At 37.9% G+C, this 26,210-nt stretch overlaps 1 protein-coding gene across 2 annotated transcripts in view; it reads left to right on the top strand.

The window, feature by feature from the left end:
- Positions 1 to 7,961: 7,961 nt before the first annotated feature.
- The window catches only part of LOC121385773 (serine/threonine-protein phosphatase 2A 65 kDa regulatory subunit A alpha isoform-like), a 50,131-nt gene continuing 31,882 nt past the window's right edge, over positions 7,962 to 26,210 (top strand). For both annotated transcript variants that reach the window (XM_041516551.1, XM_041516550.1), the window contains exons 1-3: positions 7,962 to 8,075; positions 16,782 to 16,872; positions 21,061 to 21,161. In XM_041516551.1, the coding sequence (XP_041372485.1) occupies positions 7,965 to 8,075; positions 16,782 to 16,872; positions 21,061 to 21,161 (303 nt within the window). In that variant the 5' untranslated portion in view covers positions 7,962 to 7,964. The remainder of the gene's footprint in view (positions 8,076 to 16,781; positions 16,873 to 21,060; positions 21,162 to 26,210) is intronic.

The raw sequence follows: 26,210 nt of genomic DNA, 5'->3' as shown, positions 1-26,210 counted from the left end.
ATACGGCAGTAGTGTAGCGATTAAGGAACGACAACTCGTGCGTGCAAGCTACCGGAGTACTGTCCCATATATGCGTAGATAATGATTGCAGACTGTTAAATACAGGGAAAGAAAGAAAAATGTTTTATTTAACGACGCACTCAACACATTTTATTTACGGTTATATGGCGTCAGACATATGATTAAGGACCACACAGATTTTGAGAGGAAACCCGCCGTCGCCACTACATGGGCTACTTTTTCCGATTAGCAGCAGGGGATCTTTTATTTGCGCTTCCCACAGGCAGGATAGCACAAACCATGGCCTTTGTTGAACCAGTTATGGATCACTGGTTGGTGCAAGTGGTTTACACCTACCCATTGAGCCTTGCGGAGCACTCACTGAGGGTTTGGAGTCGGTATCTGGATTAAAAGTCCCATGCCTCGACTGGGATCCGAACCCAGTACCTACCAGCCTGTAAACCGATGGCCTAACCACAACGCCACCGAGGCCGGTCATTAAATACAGGGAAATACAACAGACTGTTAGTAACTCGTCAAACTTTAATGCGAATACAATGAAGTAGACGAGGACTTGCTCGTCTGGAATTTCCCCAGATTTATTTTATTTTTCCCATGACACTGATATTTATTTTACAGGTCTGGATTTGCCTCGGCGTGTTTTTCCTCTATGGCTACGCCCCAGGAATAGAATATAGTACTTTCATTCTTCCTGTCCTAGAATATACTTCAGAGGTCTGGGATGGCCGTTCCCAATATTCTTCGGTCATTTTGACATTGGAGTTGCTTGATCATGCCAGTTATTTTCAAGTAGTTCAAAACATTTTATGGGCAACATGTAGATGCCATTTTGATGATATCAGTGACAAAAATGAAATGGGATGCAATACCTTATGCAATACCTTTTGTAGAACGCGTTTGAGGACTACTACCCCTGCCCCAAGTTCAGGCAACAAACGTTTCGCTAACGTTCGCGAACTATGTGATGGGTTCCCGACGTGGCCATTTGGTTTAACGTGAAGCGCATAAACCAGTCTAGCTGACGTTTTTCTGCTCGGTTAGGCTTAACTCCGCCCAGAACTCTTTGACAGGGGATGCGTATGTTGGCGGTGATTCGTGATGGTACAATATTTTCAAAAAAGTAATGCGTTTCGTTTTTTTCATAAATTTATTCATTATTAAAGGAACTGATCATACATGTAGTGTATTTCTGAGACATAGGCGTACGAGCTCCCATTTTTTTTCTTGTAAGGGTGTGTGTGTGTGTGTGTGGGGGGGGGGGGGGGGGGGGGGGGGGGGGTGACAGGCTGGTTATTACCCGAATTAAACGAAAATGCCCGAATCTGGATAACAATATTTATTTATATTACCATTACTACCAAAGAGATATATAATTTTGCAGGTGGAATGATGGAAAGGTCTCAAGTTAGCACATTTCGCCTGAATATCTCCATCATTTTTGCCCCAGTTTGAGGTTTTGCTCCAACACTAGGGGGCAGTCCCCCCCGTACTCTGTCTTGTACGTCTATGCACGTACCTGTTCTGTTACAAACGTTATAACAAGCAATTGTCAATACTCTTAACTCCTGTTGTGCTACAATTTCATTATCTTAAAAACAAAATAAATATATAACCGTAATAACAAAAATACAATCTATAGGCCTAGTCGAAAATCATTGTTTTAAAATATCCATTTTTAAGTTCCAGGGCCCGTGCTTATAAAACCTTTTAGAGTCCAGACTCAATCTCTAATGACGTCACAAGCATACAATTTGTATGGCGTTGTCATGGCATTACTGTCTCAGACTCTATTACAGTCTTGAGTCTAGACTCTAAAACTTTTATAAGCACCAGACCAGATGCCAGGAAAACGCGTTTTAGGCTTTCAGAGACTTAAAAAATTCCGGAGAGCATGCCCCTGGACCCACCTCCCTATACATAGCTCGAGCGCTTCGCGCCTTCGGGCAACTTCATATCCAAAAGGCCCCAGCAAATACCTAGCCGAATCCTCCCGCTCGAAATGCTGGCTACGGACCTCGGGCCCCCCTTACAGCTGGTACCATAGGCATTTTTAACCCGACCACTTGTGCAAAAATGCTGAATCCAGATGTATAATATACATTCCTACAAATTATAATGTCTATAATATAACACGCACGGCCTTTTTAACAGTTTCCTATCATTCTGATAGCTTCCCCTCTTTCGATCTGCACTATCGACCACGTTTGTACTCACCTGGTGCTGCATTTCGCAGGGATCTTTTTGCGCTCAGGTCCAGTCGACTACCATACGTACATAGTGCTGAATATTGCGTACAAAGATGAATTTCATAAATACAACATCAATGGACGCCGCCATCTTTGTCACTTAATGAGGGCTGGCTATCTACACGTGCACGACAGTGTTTGTTTGTTTGTTTGTTTGTTTTTTTGTACGACCTGAACACCAGATACAATTATAGTACAGTTTATTTTCTTTAAACCTTGCGGCTCATAGGCATAGGCATAGGCACGGGATTTACGAAACGAGTTTGGGAATTTTTTCCCCCGAGCAAGACAGACAGCCCAGATAGCTGAGATGTGTGCCCAGGACAGCATGCTTGAACCTTAATTGGATATGAGCACGAAAATAAGTTGAAATGAAATGAATGAATTATTCTTACCGTCGCTGGAGCGAACAAACAAGGGGAATATCATGCAAAAGACTGATCGCAGCCATTTTCAGGAGGATCTCGAACGCCGACTACAGCCTCCCACAAACAAAATGGTTTCAAGAGATTAATATTGAATGCGTTTTAAAAAAGTCCAAAAGTATTAGCAACTTAGAAATGCATAGTTTTGAAACCGATACACCTTTCTTTTGTGAAAAATCGAAAAGAAATGAAAGCGTTGGTGAATAATTTATATTTCGTTTTCAGTAGCACACATCGATGGATTTGCATACAATATATGGGAGTTATATTGACAAAGAAGAGGATTACTGTATGTATAATATTCCAGCACATGATTTAATATGAATGGATGGATGGATGGATGGATGGATCGATGGATCGATGAATGAATGAATGAATGGATGGATGGATGGATAAATGGATGGATAGACGAATGCATGAATGAATGAATGAATGGATGGATGGATGGATGGATGAATACTGAATTAATTAATGAAAGAATGAATAAATACACAATATTTCACAAATAGAAACAAACATCGACCTATAGAGGATAAAACAACCATTAATCACGTGAACACGGGCGGATCTAGAACTTTGAAAAGGATGTGGGGGTTGGGGGAGGAGGTTATAGCACCAATGCGGCTGATTGTAGTCCAGTGGTAAAGCATTCGCTTGATGCGCGGTCGGTCTAGGATCGATCCCCGTTGGTGGGCCCATTGGACTATTTCTCTAGACAGTGCACCACGACTGGTTTATCAAAGGCCGTGGTATGTGCTATCCTGTCTGTCGGATAGTGCATATAAAAGATACCTTTCTATTAATGGAAAAATGTAGCGGGTTTCCCCTCTAAGACTATGTCGAAATTACCAACTGGTTGACTTGCAATATCTGATGATAAACCAAAGTGCTCTAGTGGTGTCGTTAAACAAAATAAACGTTTAACTTTAACCAATGCTACTGGCGTAGCCAGGATTTCATTTGGGGGAGGCAAACTATATTGGGTGTGTGGGGATGGGCAACCCACACTATGTATGCATACATGTATTGATATATGTATTGATATATGAACATCTATATTATGTACTACTCAAAAGAATTTAAGGGTCAAAAATGTATAACCAAATAAGTTTCAGAGTGTATTAGATTGATGATGTAAACTACACCAAAAAAATTATTTATTGTTCCATATTTACAAAAACCCACAAATAAACGTCACTGTATACAAGAAAGTCACATGACATGCTGTCAAAGTTGAAGGTTGTCAAACATGGATTTTACACATTAGAACATTCGTTTAATAGTGTGTGAATCCACCCCTGGCGCGAATACACTCGACACATCGTTGCCTCATGCTGTTGATCAGACGTCTGAAGAACTCTTGGGGAATGGCCTGCCACTCTGCCATAAGAAGTTGACCCAGATCATGAAGGTTGGCCGGAGGGGCATGGTTATCCCGAACTCTCCTGCCTAATTCGTCCCAGGCGTGCTCTATTGGGGCCAAGTCAGGCGAATATGCTGGCCAATCCATCCTGGCGATACCTTATTGTCTGAGAAAGTCCGTTACCACCCTGGCGCGGTGGGGTCTGGCATTGTCATCCTGCAGAACTGCCCCGCCGCCAATCTGCTGAAGGCCTGGGAGAACCAACGGCCGGATAATCTCATTCAGATAGCGGATTCCATTCAGATTGCCATCCACCACATAGAGGGGGGTCCTGTGGTGGATAGAGATGCCGCCCCACACCATGACGCTGCCACCACCGAACCGGTGACGTTGTCTAACGTTAACGTCAGCGAAGCGCTCCCCAGGACGTCTGTAGACACGAACCCGACCGTCGTTGAACTGGAGACTAAACAAGGACTCATCAGTGAACATCACTCGACCCCACTGAACACGTTGCTACCGCAGGTGAAGCGTGCACCAGTGACGTCTGGCCGTTCTGTGACGTGGTAGGAGTGGTGGTCGAACAGCCTGGCGACGGCAGCGTAGATGATTGGCTCTCAGACGATTGCGTATGGTTTGATCAGACACTCGAGTTCCAGTCGCAGTCCGCAGATTGTCACGTAATCGGCGTGCAGTGGTTGTGCGTTGACGTAGAGCCATATTGGTGATGTAGCGGTCCTCTCTATTTGTAGTGCTTCGGGGTCTTCCCGAACGTGGACGATTTTGAACAGAATTCGTTGCTTGGTACCGTTGCCACAGTCGGCCAACGACACTCTGACTGACACCAAGTCTCAGAGCAACATTTCTTTGCGTATTGCCATCCTGAAGCCAAGCAATAGCCCTTCCTCGATCTTCGATAGTCAGTTGAAGTCGTACCATTGTCGAATTTGGAGTGTGCACCGTACACGAACGCAAGCTCCAATTATACGGAAATTCAGCATTGGGAACATGGAATACACGTGCAAAGCGTGCAAATGAAGCGCTTTGTGAAAAAGCAAGTTATGGGCACTTAGCAGACCTTTCGCTTTCGCCCTAATTTACGTGCAAATGTAAGCATGTTTTCGCCATTAGAACTAGTCGACAGTGTCAATGACAGTGGATTTTAATTCATTTATGGGTTGCTTAGACCCACTTTCGTCAAAATGGAACAATACCATGCGTGACATTATGGTCTAGCTAATATAATTGACATTCAGAAAATAATGTCGAAAATATCGTCTGACCCTTAAATTCTTTTGAGTAGTATATATATTGTATGTATGACTATTACACACTTAGATATTAACGCACTAGCGCAGGAGATAATTAAATCCTTTCTGGCCTCACAAATTGTCTCATGTCGTTGCTGGGACTCGAACCTGTGGCACCGAATCGCCCGCAACTTGCACACTTGCCATGATACGTTCTGAGCTATTGAGGCATCCATAAAAAGGATGCTCTTTAACTCAACCATATGCATAGGGTCTACAAGCTACGCGGTCGATCCCGCTTACGTGCATGAAGGAAGGAAAGAAATGTTTTATTTAACGACGCACTCAACGCATTTTATTTACGGTTATATGGCGTCGAATATATGGTTAAGGACCACACAGATATTAAGAGAGGAAACCCGCTGTCGCCACTTCATGGGCTACTCTTTCACGTGCATGAATTAGTGGGAACACCTGGCACTGGCTAGTATGTAGGCCTATTGATGTATGAATATGTATGTATGCATGGATGGGTGGATGGGCGGATGGATGCATGCATGCATGCATGTATGTATGATTTTATAAAATTCAATATTGGGTTTTAACTTTTTTAAAGTGATGGGGGATGCAAAATTTAGATTGGTTGCCAAACTAGTAATTCGGTTTATTGTGTAGCGTAAAAAATCAGTCTGGCGAACGTTAGCGACGAGCAGTAGACTGAATTTACGGCTGATTTCTATAAATATGTAACTGTCGCAGATGTCTGCCATTGTGTTCCCATTAAAAATACAAATATATAAAAATAGAATAAAAGAGAATAATAGTTTTTAAACATTAAAATATAATTTTCCATGTGTTCCCATTAAAAATACAAATATATAAAAATAGAATAAAAGAGAATAATAGTTTTTAAACATTAAAATATAATTTAAAAAAAAGAAAGATTTAGTCAGTCTAATGATTTTTATCCATGGTGTATATGTCGATTGATACGCTGCAAGTAGGAGTTTTAGCCACATATGTTACTGTGCGATTTGATTTGGTGGTATACATCCTGTAATGTATCTATTAAAATGCTACATATTTCATTTTCATTAGGGCGGGAGGTAGCCCAGCGATAAATCGCTTGCCTCTAGCGCCGTCGGTCTAGGATCGATCCCCGTCATTGGGCTATTTCCCGTTCCAGTCAGTGCACCACAACTGGCGTAAAAAAAAAAAAAAAGGCCGTGGTATGTACTATCCTGTCTGTGGGATGCTGTATATAAAAGACTCCTTGCTGCTAATCGGAATTGAAAGAGAAGCCCATTGAGATGCGGCAGCGGGTTTCCTCTCTCATTATCTGTGTGGTCCTTATTTATTCATATTGGCATTACTGCCAAACAGCACATTTTGTCCAAATATCTCTATAATTTTTGCCCGAATTTGTGGTTTTACTCCAGAACTGGGGGGGGGGGGGGGGGGGGGGGGGGGGGGGGGGGGGGGGGCTGGGTAGTTTCGTATGCTAGTAGTAAAGCGATCTTGACATGCACACTTTGGCTGTGTCAGGATTTTATATCGCGTTGGGTGGGTGTAGGGGTGGGGCTACCCCTACTGTCTAGAAGTCGTGTTATGCGGAGACAGTCAAATATAAACGGAGATGGGATTGATTGAATACATGTTGTATTGCATAAACAACAAATTGTAGGATTGGGCACACGTTTGCTACCTTAGGCTACTAGGCCCTGGCGACAGCTATATATACTCTTCAAAAAAAGTAGGGGAACTCTAATAAGAATTTACAATTGCCAAAATTGTAAGGTATATTAGCTGTGGGGAATGGTTATATGATAATAGTGAATTAATTGGGCAAACATTACAACCGGTAATTCAGTATTACAGTAGGTTTTATGACCACCAAAGATCTTGAAGGACGATTGGGGTCAGAAGTGAAATTTAAAAGTTGACGTTTTGTTTTTGTATCAGTAAATCGCAAATTCAAACAATAAAAATGAATAAAAACAAAACAATAACATCTGTATGATCAACAAAATTAAAAAGATTGACAGAAATAATGTTCCAGTGATTAATGGACCTTCCTGGAACTCAAAATCAAGAATGACACCCCACGCACGTGTACGGGGCAACTGCGTGGTGCATGTGTAAACTATGGAATATGTTTCGGTGTGTTGATAAACATTCCTGAACGTTCTTTACTAGGATGTCTGTGGTCAAAACGTATGTTTGGTCTAATAGTTGATATTAACATTAATATTTCAGGTTCCCTTACTTTGTTTGAAGAGTATATAATTATATTATAATAGTAATGTATTTATATATGTGCATATGAAATTTGTATACAAATTAATTTCAATAACAATAAATTTGAGAAAAATAATATATCTTTAACAACAGGAGAAATTAGAGATAAACAAAAAGTAGCAAGTGATGGGAGTTTGAGACGTCGCCTTTAAAATGTTCAGTGACTACATTTTGCGAGTATTAAATTAGCCTACATCGCGCAATTAAACGTTTTCCCGACTGGTTTATATGCTTCAGGTTATACCAAATCACAACATCATAGACCAATCAAATAGTTCACAAACGTTAGCGTCGCTTGCTGCCGTTGAAATCGGGGCAGAACAGTAGTAGTTGATGCTCTAAATATGACGGAGGAAGTATTATGACGAAGAAGAGCATTCTAAAATTAAACATGGCTGCCAGCGATTCTGCAGATGATTCTCTCTATCCAATTGCCGTTTTAATTGATGAATTAAGAAATGAAGATGTTCAGGTAGTCGAAAATGTTTTCTTTGTGTTATATAAAATTAAAACGAATTCATATGGAAGCCATAATTGGGGTACTTGCCATGGGATGGTCTGTTTTCCCGGTCACCTAATCAACCGTTTTATATTTTGTCTCTTTTTGATAACGAAATTCATTTTTCATGTTTTTTTCGTGGATATACTGCAATTAGTTACTTACTTGTGTGTACAGACGGGGTGACCAGAAGCATACTGCACTTGAGTTAACTTCTTTATGTAGCCAATATCGATGAATATGAAGGTAAACTTGAATCTGCAGTACTTTTTGCGTTACAACTTCATTTGGCATTTGCCCAGCAAAAGTAGCATAGTCCAGGGCTAGCACTGGCACCCGGCATATTAGCCATTTGCAAATTTTGAAAGCTGTTGACAAATTTTATTTTAATTTGGCGAAATAATTTCATGTAATAATTGACATTTGTTTAGAAAATAACTTGATTTCTGCAATTTTTAAAGTTTAATAGACAATTTGGCGAAATATTTGGCAAAAGTACCTTATTTCCCCGCCCCCACTATTATAATAAATATATAACCTTAAATAACATTAAATGCGGAAAAGATATAATATACTAAACAATCTTTCAAATACTGAATGAATACATTTTTGTTACTTACATAGGAAAGAAAATGTCATTTTATACAACACAACATAAGGAATAAAGATTTAGTATATCTGTCATTTTGAATTGGTGATACTATTAACTAGGTAACTTACCTTAACAAGGATATAGCCGGCTTACGTCTTGTAAAAATGTTTCGAGGTCTAGCTTTGGTCGCAGGGTTCGGTACATGTATTCTGTCATGTGCAGGTCAAATGATGTCTTTCTGGTATGTGTTGCAGGCAAGTGTCGTTTAATACACCACCATATATTTTCAATTAGGTAGGTACACGCACCACTCACAGGATCTAAAAATACAGTTAAAAACATTCATGAAATATATTGACAGTTGTACGCTAACAATTCATTTTAAGTTTAGGGGTTGGGTAACATTTTCAGTTCTATGTACATACCTACAAAGTTTTGAGAATGATTTACAGTTGAGTGGGTTTAATGTTTGTCACTGTCTTTGATGCCGCTATATCCTTTCCATAAATCGGTCATTATGTGGGTGTGTGGTGCCACATACTCTTCTATTATAGGTAGAAGAGTTTCACCATCTCTTTTGTCAACAGGCACTAAAAACACTTGTCGAGTTTGTCTGCAGATTCCACCCAATACCCATTGGCCTTCCACTAGTCTCCCTTTTTGAAATTTCCTCTTCCCAAATTTGGCCTCACCGATTTCTACAACAGTTCCCCGACCCCCTATCTGTTTAGTCCCTTCGGTCTCCACTATGAACGAACACACCTCTCTACAGTAGTTATAGTAGTCGTTCACGGTTTCTTTTGATGTTTCTAAAACACGTTGCTCCTCACCACTGTCATCTGTACTGGAGATGGATGTCTCGTCTATCGCTTGGTGGTAGTCCAGGTTTTTTTACAAAACAGTAAGCAAGAAGAAGACTCTTACGAAACAATGTTTTTGCTCTCGCAAACCATGTTCCATTTCGTAGCTGCACTTGATTTTTCACACTTTTCTTACAGGTCTTTTTATTGCATTGGTATCAGAAGTCAATGTTTTTTGTAGTTTTCCTTTTAATTTTGTAACAACTTTATAAATTGTTAATATGTGTTTAGATTATATTGCTCATCTTTCATTAAAGTTCGTACAATTCCGGAATAATTAGGATAATTCCGTCATTTGGTTACTCCAGTAATGACTTTAAATTATTGATCGTTTCAAGCAACTTCCTTGTTAGCTCAATTGGTTAAGTCAATGGATACAAAGCAGACGACTCCAGATCAAATCTTCCTCAAGGTAAGTAGTTATTTATATATATATATAATACGTTTCAAAATGTGTGGATGAAACAAAGAAAGGAAGGTAAGACATAGGAGTGTAGAAGAAAGGAATGTAGGTGTAATAAAAGAAAGGAAGGTAAGTTTTATATTCGAACAAAACTAAATCTTCTTTCTTTTTTTATACGTCCCCCCAAAATACCCAGCCCCTCTTTTCTATATATATCCCCACCAAAAAAATCCCATTTTATATTAATGAATATTAATGAATATTAATAAGGGGGGACAATTCGGAACTCTTTCCGAAATATTTTGCTCACCCAGAGCTAGCCCTGATAGTCAGACAAAATTACCGTCACTAAATGTTTCAAACTCAGTACATCATCTTTATAAATAAACTGCTTATTAATTTTTATTTTTATTTACTTTCATACTCGTACAACTGCAGGTTAATGATTTTTGGTTTTCTAGCCTGACTGTAAGAGACCGACATTTGGACAGTTATTACAATCTCATTACATATGGTCTGAGACCAAGCCATGTAATTTTTTCACAATCGCTGCTCACCAAAGAGTAGTAGATTCCCGCTCTAATATCAAAACAATCCTGTTTGACATCAAATATCATTTTTTTGAGTTCCTTGATTAAAATTAATCCACATATTAATCACTAATACACATACTACAGAAAGAAACCTGACAGCATCCACATTCAGCTTATCTTCAGGAAACTCTCGCTACCTATATTGTGACGTAGCTTCACATGACAGCTTTTAAAATAAGCACTTGTCCATTTGTCCCGACAAGTGAAAATTTACCCGGACAAGCATAATTTACCTTAGTGGTTATCCAGCGGACAAGTATTTTTATTGTTTTTTTAAGAACAGTATGATAATTTTTAGCAATGGTTGTACTTAAAAAAAACCCCAACGAAATCAGCGGTGTCTTGTCGTAAAATGTTATACAAATATCGTGGTTTGAGAGTTAAATAAACATGGTCTTGATAACACAATAGTCTGAGCTTGTGAATATTCAAAATGTGATACAAATATCGTGGTTTGAGAGTTAAATAAACATGGTCTTAATAACACAATACAGTGTTCTCGCTGGGTGAAAATTAAAGGAGGGCGGCCGCTCGGCACTACACCCTTCAAAAAAACCCTCCAATAAACGAAAAGCAAAAAAAAAAAAAGGGGGGGGGTGGGAGAGTAGTTTGGTTACCATATTGTTGTGTGTTGGTAGACTGAGAATAGACATACTCCTTATTTTGCCTACAAAAAAGTGCAAAGGGGTTTATAAAAAGACTCGTCTTTTAATTGAACCGAAGATGATATCGGTCTGACATGGGCAGTTCCAGTTTTGCTGGACCGATCAAAGTTTTAATATTATTATTTTTAATAAAGATTTCAAGATATGCGAAAAACAATAAATATGTTTGTAAAGTGATCTCCTAATGTCAGATACATTTTTGTTATCTCCATCTTCATCGAATGAATCGATCACTGTGATAAAATATTATCGCCAGCTGATAAAAAGTAGTTTTGTTTTTGTAAAGACAGTGTATATATTATTTGGCACTCAAGATAAATGATTTTAATGATAAACACTACCACTTCCGTTGTTTTTATAAGCATTCATATCCCCTCAAAATGAAAAGTTTACAATATTTTATAAAGAACTGCTGAATAAACAGAATAACAGAAAGTAAAAATCATCAGTTTCAGCCAATTATATCTGCAACTGAGGACAAAATATCAAACGATAGTTAGTGGAAACAAAAGACAGAATGACCGTTCTGATCACGTGACAATTTTGGCGCCAAATAAGAGGGTTTTTTTCAATCGGAGATTGCCGAATCCGTAAAAAATAAAATGTTTTCATTGCTTACATAAAATATAACTTTTATTGTGTCTATCAAACATAAATGGATACAGATATTGGACAAAATAGAGGCTGTTAAATTACGTTACGGTAAATGTTTCGTCAGTTGCTTTTTCATACACAATACGGCTTGTTTCCTTTGATGTCCAGTGTGCAGACTGATTGTTGTTTTTTGTGTAGAAAAAGGTGCATTTGGAAATAGCAGAGATAGGTGCTGGAAAATAAAGAGGGGCGCTCAAAAATAAAGGAGGGCGGGGAACGTGAAAGGAGGGCGGCAAAATGGAATAGCGGGGCTCCCCGCTTAAATGGAGCAGCGAGAACACTGCAATAGTCTTAGCTCGTGAATATTCGGAATACCTTGGAGTTGCGATTAAGTTCCGAATTCCCCACTCGGAACGTCTCGGCTGACGTAAATAATTTATGTGATCAACAAATTATATTCAGTACCATTCATATTTAAAAACGAAGTAGTTGGGTACCACAAATGTGAAAGTCAGTTTTCCTTTGATTATGTGAATTACTGATTACATCATTGGTAAAGTGATAAGACAAAAGCCTGTTAGACGGGTTAATCTACGATTATAAAATATATTAGTTAACATTTATCATTTTATTATTTAGGTATAAGTTATATTTACATACATGTATACATCTCTTCAGTCAATTTTATGAACTAAGTTACTTAAAAATAATTGTGTTTGACAAAACAAAATTACGATCGATCAACAAACCCGTGAAAAGGCGGAATAAGCCTGATCACGTGGTTTCTTGTTGATTTGTTATCAGAACAAGTCTGGAAATAAAAGGCCCTTTCTATTTAAATGAAAGTTAAAATATGGCGTGTCTCCCCACCGTAGAGGTTGAGACCATCTCCCACTCCAGATATCATTCCTACGGGCCTAAATAAGCATCTAGTCATGGACGTTGCCAGGTACAAATGTGTCATTTGCCAAGCTTTGATAAACATAAATTTAACTAATATTAAGAGTACGTATTTCTGTGTTGAAGCAATGCGATGTAGTATGTTTTAAAATGCATATTTAAAGGTGGTTTGTTTTGGGGGGTTTTACCATATCATGCGGCGATGCACGTACTTATACTTGAACTGTTACTAGAAGGCCTTCACGTTTTTCATGGAAAAGTATCCCGATGCAGCCCTATGCGTTGCGAATGGCTCAACGACCAACGCATCCTTTAAATGAATGTTTTGGCCTATCCTAAACTGAACAGTAAAGGAATCATCTAGTTCCATTGTGTTTATTTAATATAAATTGTACGTCTGACACCACATGGTTCCACAGGTAGCAGTCATCATTTATGCCAGAATATTACCTTGGACGAGGCTCCGGGTTAGCTGTCACTCTATTGTACCTTTACTTCAGCTTGTGTTGCATTTTTGACAAATGTCAATTAAGTATCCAAAGTTAAATGGAAACGTTTATTTTGAAGTAAGTAAAGTACACATTAATCAGTATGTTTATCGCTAGCTTTGTTTTTATAAAGTTATTTGAGTTGCGACTGTGATTGGAATTCATTTACATCTCGTAGGCCTTTCCACGGTGACCGGACAATCATTAATTTTATTTTTTAGTTGTTAAGTGTTTAACATGCCTTTAACAAAGTAAATACTTCGGCTTGAATTCGTGGAAAGACGTTGACTGTATTTTATTTTCAAATGAAATTGCAACATGTCAAAAGTTTGACAAAACGTCAACTTGTTTGATGATAAAAACGCACCCCGACTTCCCAAGCTAAATGCTTATAAACTGCATCATTTTATCCACATTTGATTGTAGTTGGTATTTGACAGGTTTATTACTTTTTCCATATTTAACAGTGAACAGAATACAACAAAGACTTTTACGTCAATCCCCCTGTAAACTGGATACTCATCGAACTTACTTGGGACCAATTTGGCACATGGGGTTAGGCTACTGTTTAGAGGAGATTCACTGCATCATGTAAACTTGTACGTACTAGTATATGTAACAGTACATGATTAATAAAGGACAGCAGTAACATTATTTTAACATTTGGTGACAGGCACATTTTCATTTATGATAGGTCATTTCGACAAGCACTGCCAAACAATTATTTCCAGGCCTTCAGCTGAAAATGAAAGTTGAAAACTAGTGACGTGTTCTGAATGGAATGTGCTTGAGAACAGTTTAACTGGTTTTCATTGAATCCTAAACAAAAACACAAAATTTTTATGACTTTTGTTTTACGCTGAAACCATCTCGACTGTAAACAATTCTATAAAATCACATGCAATCTGAAGTGAAGAGTAATAAGCGAATTGGTTTAAAAAGAAACGCCAAGGGCTTTAATTTTTTCTTCTGCATCCACCTGCCCTACATAGATGGACAAGTGAAAATATTGGCGGACAAGTAGATTTTGTGGTATACTTATCCGATGGACAAGTTAAATTTTTCTCTTTTTTTTTCTATCACTGCATGATCGCCCACTCTGTGATTCCGTCTTCCAGGGGCCGTCTCATACGAAAATATGACAAGTGCCCGACAATCACCAAAGCGACAGAGAGTGGTACACACACCAAGCAGGCATACCGTTCGTAGATCAAATACTTTTCACCTGGAGAAAACGTGATTATATCATAGTGTTTCTTTCCATGTGGTAACCTCGAGTCATACGTCTGCTTGGCTTGTGTACTACTCTCTGGGATCGATCCCCATCGGTGGGCCCATTGTGCTATTTTTTGTTCCACCCAGTGCATCACGACTGGTATAACAAAGGCCGTGATATGTGCTATCCTTTCTAAAATTGTGCTTATAAAAGATCTCTTGCTACTAATAGAAAAATGTAGCAGGTTTTCTCTCTAAGACTATGACAAATTTGACCAAATGTTTGACATCCAATAGCCGATAATTAATAAATCAATATGCTCTAGTGGTTATTGTCGGGCACTAGGTCTGAAAAATTGACTGCTATTTCAGAGGCCGCTATTTTGAGCCCAGAAACAAACTGAGTAATTTTGTTTAAAGATTACTTACATGTACTTGAGGGCTCACACTGTACATTGCTAAATTAGCCAATTGCTACTTTTTAAAAGTGGCTACAGGGGTCGACAGTAAGGATTGTCCGCCTGTCCGGGACAGGTCGAATTTACTGGGGACATGTGAATACCCCATTTTACCTGTCTGACCGGACAGGTGCTTCAAAATCCGATGATATCGCTAATGTTTCGCATTTATTCAGCGTGAACATGATCTTGTTGATTCTGTCCCAATGTCGGAAGTTGATATTTCGGTAACTTCCAATATGCATGCGTTAAATGCCATAACGCAACAGATCAATGGCGATACTTCTTATGGCAAGCCATGGCTTTATGTAGCGCGCTGTCATTGGTCAATTGCTGTCGTCTGCTGGACTGGAAAAGGGCCAGGAGCGGTGTATATTTACTTAAGTATTTTCTCACAAAACAACCCTTCTTAATCAATAAAAAAAACATGCAGTGATTTCAGTAGAATTCGGAAGTAATTGGCAGAGTAGCAAATGTAAACGGCAAAAGATTTACATACATCATACTTCCATCTGTATAAATAGTTGAATCAGCAAGATTGAAAGTAGACGGCAAAATAATTTAATTAGGATAACATAGACAGACAATTTCGCACAAAAGATTATAAGTTGTCAGTGCCGGCACCTATTGAAAACAATAACATGTGACATCCAGTAAAAAAACACCCATCAATTATCTGCCAAATAATTTAATTTTTATCACTTTCTGACAAAGCATAAACTTGTGTTTTGCATGATAATTAATATAACCACATCATGAAAACATGTTTAGAAGTCTATGGTGTGAACTTGTTATGATCTTTGGAATAATATGGAGCTGAAGTTATTGTTGGTACAATATTAATTTTCTGTCTGACGAATTGTATGTAGAGTTATTTCTCTTATTTGACAACCTATTTTTCTGCTTTTAGGCTTATTTTTAGTATAAAGGCATACAATCATATGTTTATTTACATATTTCATAGTCAATATTTTGCATGTATAATTCATATTTGGTCAGTTGCGGCAATCAATGTCATTTGAAACTCGAGTGCTAATGTTCATCTTATTGAACATAATATTCATCAGTTGATTGTGGTTTGTGAGATTTGTGACTCACTGACTACATTGAGAACCGGCCTCGGTGGCGTCGTGGTTAGGTCATCGGTCTACAGGCTGGTACATCGGACCCCAGTCGAGGCATGGGATTTTTAATCCAGATACCGACTCCAAACCCTGAGTGAGTGCTCCACACGGCTCAATGGGTAGGTGTAAACCACTTGCACCGACCAGTGATCCATAACTGGTTCAACAAAGGCCATGGTTTGTGCTATCCTGCCTGTGGGCAGCGCAAATAAAAGATCCCTTGCTGCTAATCAGAAGAGTAGGCCATGTAGTGGCGACAGCGGGTTTCCTCTCAAAATCTGTGTGGTCCATAACCATATGTTTGATGCCATATAACCGTAAATAAAATGTGTTAAGTGCGTCGTTAAATAAAACATTTCTTTCTTTCACTGACTACATTGAAGATTTTATTGTTAAGTTCACAATCTTATTTTGTGTTGCAATAAAGATTCTTCTAGTTAACTCCTGGATACTAACTCATGTCATGTGATGAATGCGGGAAAAAAATAAAAATAAAATATACACGGGCATGTGGTATATCTGATGGGACAGGTAGTTTTATATTTTGCATGTCCTACAGGACAGGTGCCTTAAAAAGTTAATGTAGAGCCCTGTGGCTACAATATTTAGTCTTTGGTTAATAAAATATTCCTCAAATTGTAACCACATTTTAATTGTTTTCAAGGAAATACTATATGCACATGTACTATAAATGAAAATTCCTTTCAGTGTAAGTACTGGTACTTGCCCATATTAAGTTTACAACTTTTTAGATAATATATAATGTTTATTTTTTTTTATTTTCCAGCTGCGACTGAATAGTATAAAGAAGCTTTCAACTATTGCTTTAGCTCTAGGGGTGGAACGAACCAGAAGCGAACTGATCCCGTTCCTCACAGGTACGTACAGAACCAGAGCTGCAGTCTCCATATTTACAAGGGCGGGACGTAGCTCAGTGGTACAGCGCTCGCCTGATGTGCGATCAATCTAGGATCTATTCCTGTCGGTGGGCTCATTGGGCTATTTTTCGTTCCACCAGTGCTCCACATCTGGTGTAACAAAGGCCGTGGTATGTACTATCCTGTCTGTGGGATGGTGCATATAAAAGATCCCTTGCTGCTAATTGAAAAGAGTAGCCCATGAAGTGGTGACAGCGGGTTTCCTCTCTCAATATCTGTGTGGGTCCTTAACCATACATGTATGTCTGACGCCATATTATAACCGAAAATAAAATGTCTTGAGTGCATTGTTAAATAAAGCATTTCCTTCTTTCTATATTTACATTTTATCTGTCAATAAGTCAGCATGGTTCATGTTTTCATATAAATATTATTCTCAGGGCTTCTAGATTATGGTAGCCCCACTCCCATGGCTAGTGATATTCAATGTTGGGCTAGTAAATAACTACTATTGCCATGCCAGACAGGGCTTCTAGATTATGGTAGCCCCACTCCCATGGCTAGTGATATTCAATGTTGGGCTAGTAAATAACTACTATTGCCATGCCAGATAGGGCTTCTAGATTATGGTAGCCCCACTCCCTTGGCTAGTGATATTCAATGTTGGGCTAGTAAATAACTACTATTGCCATGCCAGATAGGGCTTCTAGATTATGGTAGCCCCACTCCCATGGCTAGTGATATTCAATGTTGGGCTAGTAAATAACTACTATTGCCATGCCAGACAGGGCTACTAGATTATGGTAGCCCCACTCCCATAGCTAGCGATATTCAATGTTGGACTTTGCTGACAGCCTGACAGCTATTGAAACAAATTTGTTTATTTAGTAAATATGAATATCCTGCCCCCATCACCCAATGTTAGTGTTTTTAAGCTCTATCTTCCTCTTTAGGTGAGACTGACATATTCGATTATTACTATTAATTAGTAAAATTGTATTAACTTAAAGTAAAGCAGGGCTAGTACATTTTGTAAATCACTGATCCCAAGTCTAGTGGATTTTATAAAAATTCTAGAAGCCCTGATACTTCCCTTCTATAGAAAACATACACACCAATAAATATGAACTCATTTATTGTTAACGCACTAGGTCAGAGGCCTAATTCACTAAACTCTCGCAACTTTGCGATCTCGCAGCACTAACTATACCAAAGAGTCATCTATGGGAGCTACTCCCAAATCAAGGGGAAATAATTTCCGTCAAATTCTCTGCGATCAGCCAGCATAAATTATATATATATATATATATATATATATATATATATATATCCATCCGACACTGAGATACATGAAGCTTTGGGCGAGCGAAAAAAATAAAATTTCTATTTAGACTTCAAAAATTGCAAAAAAAAAATCTGTTAATTTCTAACAAAATACCAATTATTTAATAAAATAGTTTTTCCTGATTAAAATTTTTTAAGTTTCATAAATAAATACATACAATAATATTTATTTTATATGAAGCAGGCCCTAATCTTGCTGGCGAAATGAGCTGTGGTCTGTGCTTTCCTGTCTGTGGGAAAGTGCATATAAAAGATCCCTTTCTGCATTACGAAAAATGTAACGGGTTTCCTCTGATGACTACGAGTCAGAATAACCATATTTTTGACACCAAATAGCCGATGATTAATTAATCAGTGTGCTCCAGTGGTATCGTTGAACAAAACAAACTTCTATGTTATAAATGGCTGAGATATTGAAATTACTTTGATGTTCGTGCTTTAAGTTTAACACCACTGCATTATTGATTTTTTTCTACTCTCACGTTTATTGATTAGTTGTGCTGGATACATTGTACATGGACATGCTCTGTACAGCTTTTGACCAAGTGCAGGGTTCGAACTTAACGATGGCACCGACTTGCCGTCATTGAGACTTGTAGGTCAGGAGCATCACCGGCGGCACTTTTGTGCTTGCTGGATAGAAATGACTGCTGTCTGTAAAGCTTGACAAGGGTGGAAGGAAATGGTTTATTTAATGACGCACTCAACACATTTCATATACAGTTATAATATGGTGTCGGACATATGGTTAAGGACCACACAGATATTGAGAGGGGAAACCTGCTGTCGCCACTTCATGGGCTACTCATTTTCGATTGGCAGCAAGGGATCTTTTATATGCACTATCCCATAGACAGGATAGCACATACCACGACCTTTAATGTACCAGTCGTGGTGCACTGGCTGGAGCGAGAAATAGTCCAATGGGCCCACTGACAGGGATCGACCCCAAGTCGACCGAGCATCAAGCGAGCGCTTTACCACTGGGCTGCATCCTGCCCCGTAAAGCTTAACAACTACAGCTAATTATATACACTTGGTGTACATTACTTAGCTTCCATTATTTAACATTTGTACATTTGAACTATGTCCACACACCAAAAACTCATTCTAACCAATGCACCACGGCTGGTATATCAAAGGCTGTGGTAAGTGCTATCCTGTGTGTGGGTTGGTACATATAAAAGATCTTGCTACTAATGGAAACATGCAGTGGGTTTCCTGTGTTAAGAGTACATGTACATGTCAAAATTAACAAATGTTTTGACATGTATCCAATAGCCGATGGTTAATAAATGTGCTCTAGTGATGTCGTTAAACAAAACAAACTTTTTAACTTTACATGCAGTAAAATAACCTCATATTTGTATTGACCCCCCCCCCCCCCCCCCCCCCCCAAGTGACAGTTTATCACAAATTAAAGTGACATACCCTAGTTTATAAACACTACAACATATTTTATTCTGTTAAAGCTGTTTTTGATCATTTAAATAGGAGTACCTTCATTTTATTATTTAGAATATTCATTCTCATATGCATGAATTGTGTATAATTCTATAGTGTGGTGGATTGTGTGTTTAATTCTACAGTGTGATGGATAGTGTGTATAATTCTATAGTGTGATGGATTGTGTGTATAATTCTATAGTGTAATGGATTGTGTGTTTAATTCTATAGTGTGATGGATTGTATGTTTAATCCTGTAGTGTGATGGATTGTGTGTATAATTCTACAGTGATGGATTGTGTGTTTAATTCTATAATTCTATAGTGTGATGGATTGTGTGTATAATTCTATAGTGTGATGGATTGTGTGCTTAATAATTCTATAGTGTGATGGATTGTGTGTATAATTCTATAGTGTGATGGATAGTATGTATAATTCTATAGTGTGATGAATTGTGTGTTTAATTCTATAGTATGATGGATTGTGTGTATAATTCTGTAGTGTGATGGATTGTGTGTATAATTCTATAGTGTGATGGATTGTGTGTATAGTTCTGTAGTGTGATGGATAGTGTGTATAATTCTGTAGTGTGATGGATTGTGTTTAATTCTATAGTGTGATGGATAGTGTGTATATTTCTATAGTGTGATGGATAGTGTGTTTAATTCTATAGTGTAATGGATTGTGTGTTTAATTCTATAGTGTGATGGATTGTATGTTTAATCCTGTAGTGTGATGGATTGTGTGTATAATTCTACAGTGATGGATTGTGTGTTTAATTCTATAGTGTGATGGATTGTGTGTATAATTCTATAGTGTGATGGATTGTGTGTATAATTCTATAGTGTGATGGATTGTGTGCTTAATAATTCTATAGTGTGATGGATTGTGTGTATAATTCTATAGTGTGATGGATAGTATGTATAATTCTATAGTGTGATGAATTGTGTGTTTAATTCTATAGTGTGATGGATTGTGTGTATAGTTCTATAGTGTGATGGATAGTGTGTATAGTTCTGTAGTGTGATGGATAGTGTGTATAATTCTGTAGTGTGATGGATTGTGTTTAATTCTATAGTGTGATGGATAGTGTGTATATTTCTATAGTGTGATGGATAGTGTGTTTAATTCTATAATGTGATGGATTGTGTGTTTAATTCTAGTGTGATGAATTGTGTGTTTAATTCTATAGTGTGATGGATTGTGTTTATTTTATAGTGTGATGGATTGTGTTTATTTTATAGTGTGATGGATTGTGTGTTGATTTCTATAGTGTGATGGATTGTGTTTATTTCTATAGTGTGATGGATTGTATGTTTATTTTATAGTGTGATGGATTGTTTGTTTATTCTAGTGCGATGGATTGTATGTTTAATTCTTTAGTGTGTTTATTTTGCAGACACCATATATGATGAAGATGAGGTTCTGTTGGCGTTAGCTGAACAGCTGGGCAATTTCACTCCTCTGGTCGGAGGGCCAGATTTTGTGCATTGTTTGCTGGTGGGTATATAGATGACTTGTCGCTAGTGTTTTTAGTCCCTATAGGTTTCATGTCTGTCTGTCTGTCCATCCGTACCACGTATACCGTATATCTTCGCCTGTAAGTCGATCTCGGCTATAAGTCAAGTCCCTAATTTCAAGCCCTGAAAACGTATTTTTTTATTGACCCGTTTATAAGTCGACCCATGAAAAACAACTTATAAATATTGAAGTATTTCTTATTTTCAGCACATGAGAACAATAATGTACAATATTTGAACAAAAGAAAATTATTTTACAAACTTCGGTTTTCATGTTTTGTACATCGCAAACAAGTAACAGCATCAAAACGAAATATTCCTTTAGTAGATAGTGAAAGCTGTTTTGACTGTTACCGTATGGCACTGTACAGCATGGTTTTGTGCACAGACAACAACTTTATTTATAAACACTGACAACAGATCACTACAATAAAACTGAAAGTATCAGTTAATCACATGTTTTGCCGCCATATTAATACATGTAACTTGTAAGGAGGATAACTCTGGAAAGTACACTGGTTTTTATGTATGTCCCTATTGCTCTAGTGAACTGCAGATATTAGTCTAAGCTGTTTTAAGGGAAAGTTCAGTAATATTCATGAAGTTAATCGCCGACAAAACATTGTTTGAACAACCATTAATGGCAGTGACCAGATTTCAAAATAAACTCAGGTTAGTATTGTTTACATTTTTGCTATTAGTCATGACTGTTATTTTAACTAAGTGAATTGTTCTCTTGGCATGTGAGTGAGATCACACGCCTTTTTACATAACCAAAAACAATTCTAATGCCAAAAAAAAAAAGTTATAAAAAATAAATGTGTCAAATTAACATATTTGAGTATAAACACAGGGCATACTTCAACAATAAAACTTGTAAAATAATCCCCAAAACGGTAATATATTTGGGTGAATTTTTTTTACCCTCTTATAAGTCGACCCCCCCAAGTTATAAAATAATTTTTGGGTGAAAAAAATTCGACTTATAGGCGAAGATATATGATAGTTTTCCGGTTGATTTTTTTCACACTGCTATGAGATATTGACCTAACATTTTGTGTATAGCTTTATCATGTACTGCTACAGATTACTGGTCTTGGTTGCATCATGGTTAGGACATAGAACATTAAGGCTGGTAGTTACATTACATTTCAGGACATTTAATTTTTCCACATTTTCAGGGGGAGTACGGTATACCTCGATGCGAGTGACACACAGACTCAGTCGGAGACTGATTTGATCCCGTTACAAATTTTCCTGCACACGCGCCTACTCACTGTTCTTTAACATTTAGTCAATTAAATATTAATTGCATGTACATTTAATACATCAATTTAACTGGGAAACAAATGTGATTTTTTTTTAGGTGGACAACCTAATTTTATAATACGAAACGCTACTACGACTACGTTAGCGAAAAACCGACCGTGTGGTGTGAATTCCCTGACCTTGTTTTACGTCACATGTATGTTGCGCGAGATAAAAGTGAAAACTAACAGCTTTTTCTCGATCCTTAAATATTTTTGGCAATTTACTTCATGGACATCGACATGAAATACCATGATTTACGAATAAAGGTCTAATTTCTTAAATGCCTTCAAAAAGGAGAATGGCTTATTCAAAGATGTAGGCCTACTTCTGGTCAAATACAGTACTCAATATAATAATCATGGGAAATGAAAGTTCGGTTCTGTGATTTTAACCAACACGCTGTCATTTCCGTGAAATCAAGGGGCCTGACACACACTGTACATAGGGAGTGGATGGATGAATAAAGATGGGGAGAGGTGTGTGTGGGTCAGTTATAGTTTTGTTACTTGCACAACCAATCGAAGTCTGTGAACTGCCTCGCGGTCTTGGCCAAACTTTGAAATAGCGGACTATGCTTGCTGCAGACTACGGAATTACAAAACTCGCAAATTTACAAAAGGGATAAAGAGGCAGTTTATGTTCAAAAAATTTGTAGTTGTCTCTGAAAATTGCAAGAGCGGTTGTTTTGTTTGCTCGTTGCTCGAACAAATTTGGAAGGATAGATGGAAATGTTTTATTTAACAACGCACTCAACACATTTTATTTAGTTATATGGCATAGGACATATGGTTGAGGACCACACAGGTACAGTGGTACAGCGCTCGCCGGATGCGCGGTCGATCTAGGATCGATTCCCGTCGGTGGACCCATTGGGCTAATTCTCGTTCCAGCCAGTGCTCCACAAGTGGTGTAACAAAGGCCGTGGTATGTACTATCCTGTCTGTGGGATAGTGCATATAAAAGATCCCTTAATGCTAATTGAAAAGAGTAGCCCATGAATTGGCGACAGCAGGTTTCCTCTCTCATTATCTGTGTGTGGTCCTTAACCATATGTCTGATGTCATATAACCGTAAATTAAATGTGTTAAGTGCGTCGTTAAATAAAACATTTCCTTTCTGAAAATGCCATCCTCATCAATCTTGCAACATTTGTTCTCATTTTTCACCTCTAAAACATGATGTATTTCAAGAGTTGAATGAATGTCTTCTGTGTTGTGAAATATTAATGCTTGGTATATCAGTATAGCCTGTCTGGTTGATAAATACTTTACGCTCACTAATACATTTATTTCTTGCCTTTCACTAATACATTTATTTCTTGCCTTTCACTAATACATTTATTTCTTGACTCGGCAACATTGTACGTGTGCAGTGTATTGTTGTTTGTTTTATTTAACGACACCACTGGAGCACACAGATTAATTAAAACCACAGCTATTCAGGGTATTATCACCTATGTTTCTAGACTGATAATCGGCATCATTCCCCACCATTCCTCAAAAGCTATATCGTTTTTTATCCCCCATTTTGGAGTAAAAAATTCCCAATCAGTGTAATTTACTGTAAATAATTATCATTTTTTATTATTATATAAAGGCATATTTTGAAAACTACATATACACATGTATGTATAGTATTTTAATCTTTTCGATTCTAACGAGGCTTACCAAGATGTTTTTTTTAAATGAAACTGAAAATTCCCAAAATGTTATAAAACAATGCTAAAATTCCCAAAATGTTGTAAAACAATGCTAAAATTCCCCACATCCTGTAAAAAATGCTAAAATTCCCAAAATGTTGTAAAACAATGCTAAAATTTCCAAAGTATGTATATCTTTTCAGCCCTTGGTATTGGGATTTGTAAAAGTAATTACCACGTAAATATCATCAAGGATGAAGATACCTAACGTCTTTTGACCAATTCCCGCAGACCGCTACTGTTTTTGAACGGCAATAACTATTGTATAAACCAAGATGCCTCTCCACAAATCACCATTGCAACAGCTTTGTACAGCGTCACTGCTGTCAGGGTTCGAAGTTAACGACGGCAATTGCCATCGTTGAGATATAAATTGTTGTAGGTCAGGAGCATCACTGACGGCACAGTAGTACCGTCGGTAAAGTTCCTCAATGATGGCAGAATGTGTACACCTGGTGTATATTATCTGCCGGTATATATATAACATTTGTACATTTGAAATATGTCTACATACAGCAAGATCGGTGTGGAATCGATCCTCGTTGGTGGGCCCATTGGGCAATTTCTAACTCAAGCCAGTGCACCACGACTGGTATATCAATGGCCGTGGTATGTGCTATCCTGTCTGGAATGGTGCAGATAAAAGATCCCTTGCTGCTTACTGAAAAGAGTAGCCCACAAAGTGGCGACAGCGGGTTTCCTCTCTCAATATCTGTGTGGTCCTTAACCATATGTCCGATGCCATATAACCATAAATAAAATGTGTTGAGTGCGTCGTTAAATAAAACATGTCCTTCCTTCCTTACAATGTTACATACAGCAAAATAACCTTTCAGCCATGTTTATTTGCTGTAAAAGTAACTTTGTAAATATTGTCGTAGGCATGGCAACATTTGTACAAGTAATGATCAAGTAAATACCCAACAATGATGAAGATGCCTCTCCACAAATCATTTTTGCAACTACTTTGTATGGCAACACTGCTGACTGGCATTGGAAATGTTCAAGGGATATCATTTGGGAGTACATTTCCCTGTAATGTTCCACGTTAAGATGTATGATATTTCAAGGGACGTCAGTTGAACATTCATTTTCCTGTAATATTTAACTTTTAATATTTATGAAGTTTCGAGGGATGTCGTTTGGACATACATGTACTTGTAACATTTCACGTTAAGATTTATGATATTTCAAGGGATGTCATTTGGGCATTAATAGAATCTATCACCGTTGTTAGGTATAGATAAGGCAGTTCCAACTTGATGTTTTGTCCCAAGGGTTGGAATTGCCTTATCTGTACCTCACAACGGTGATAGATTCTTGTTCTTGTCCATTTAATTACAGTAACAAAACATTAATTTTGTAGAATAATTCGTAAACATTTCACATGCAAACTCATTTAATCATATGTGGCAAAATGTAGTCCACATTATGCATTGACATAAAAATGTAACAACTTAACAATAAATATAAAATTGAAAATATTAATTTGTAAAATATTTTTAAAACAATGATACAACATGAAATGGCAAACAGAATTCTGAAAAACATGACTTATGATGTCAGTCATCGTAAAAAAACCTAAACAATGAGTTATGACATCATGCATACTGTATGTAGAAATCATCCAGCACCAGTGTGCTAGACAGATTTAATTAGCACCGTGCAATTTCAAAACCTGGCTAATTCAGTCCAGTGGGCAAGAAATTTGGTTTCATTTAAAATACCTTTTGTCTTGCCTTAATGTAATCATAACCGGCCTCTGTGGTGATGTGGTTAATCCATCGGACTACAGGCTGGTAGGTACAGAGTTCACAGCCCGGTACCGGCTCCCACCCAAAGCAAGTTTTAATGACTCAATGGGTAGGTGTAAGGCCACTACACCCTCTTCTCTCTCACTAACCACTAAAAATTAATAACTAACCCACTGTCCTGGACAGACAGCCCAGATAGCTAATGTGTGTGCCCAGGACGGTGTGCTTGAACCTTAATTGGATATAAGCATGGAAATAAGTTGAA

The sequence above is a fragment of the Gigantopelta aegis genome, chromosome 12 (genome assembly GCF_016097555.1).
Source record: "Gigantopelta aegis isolate Gae_Host chromosome 12, Gae_host_genome, whole genome shotgun sequence".
NCBI classification, from domain to species: Eukaryota; Metazoa; Mollusca; class Gastropoda; order Neomphalida; family Peltospiridae; genus Gigantopelta; species Gigantopelta aegis.
This window is presented reverse-complemented; position numbering and strand designations above follow the sequence as displayed.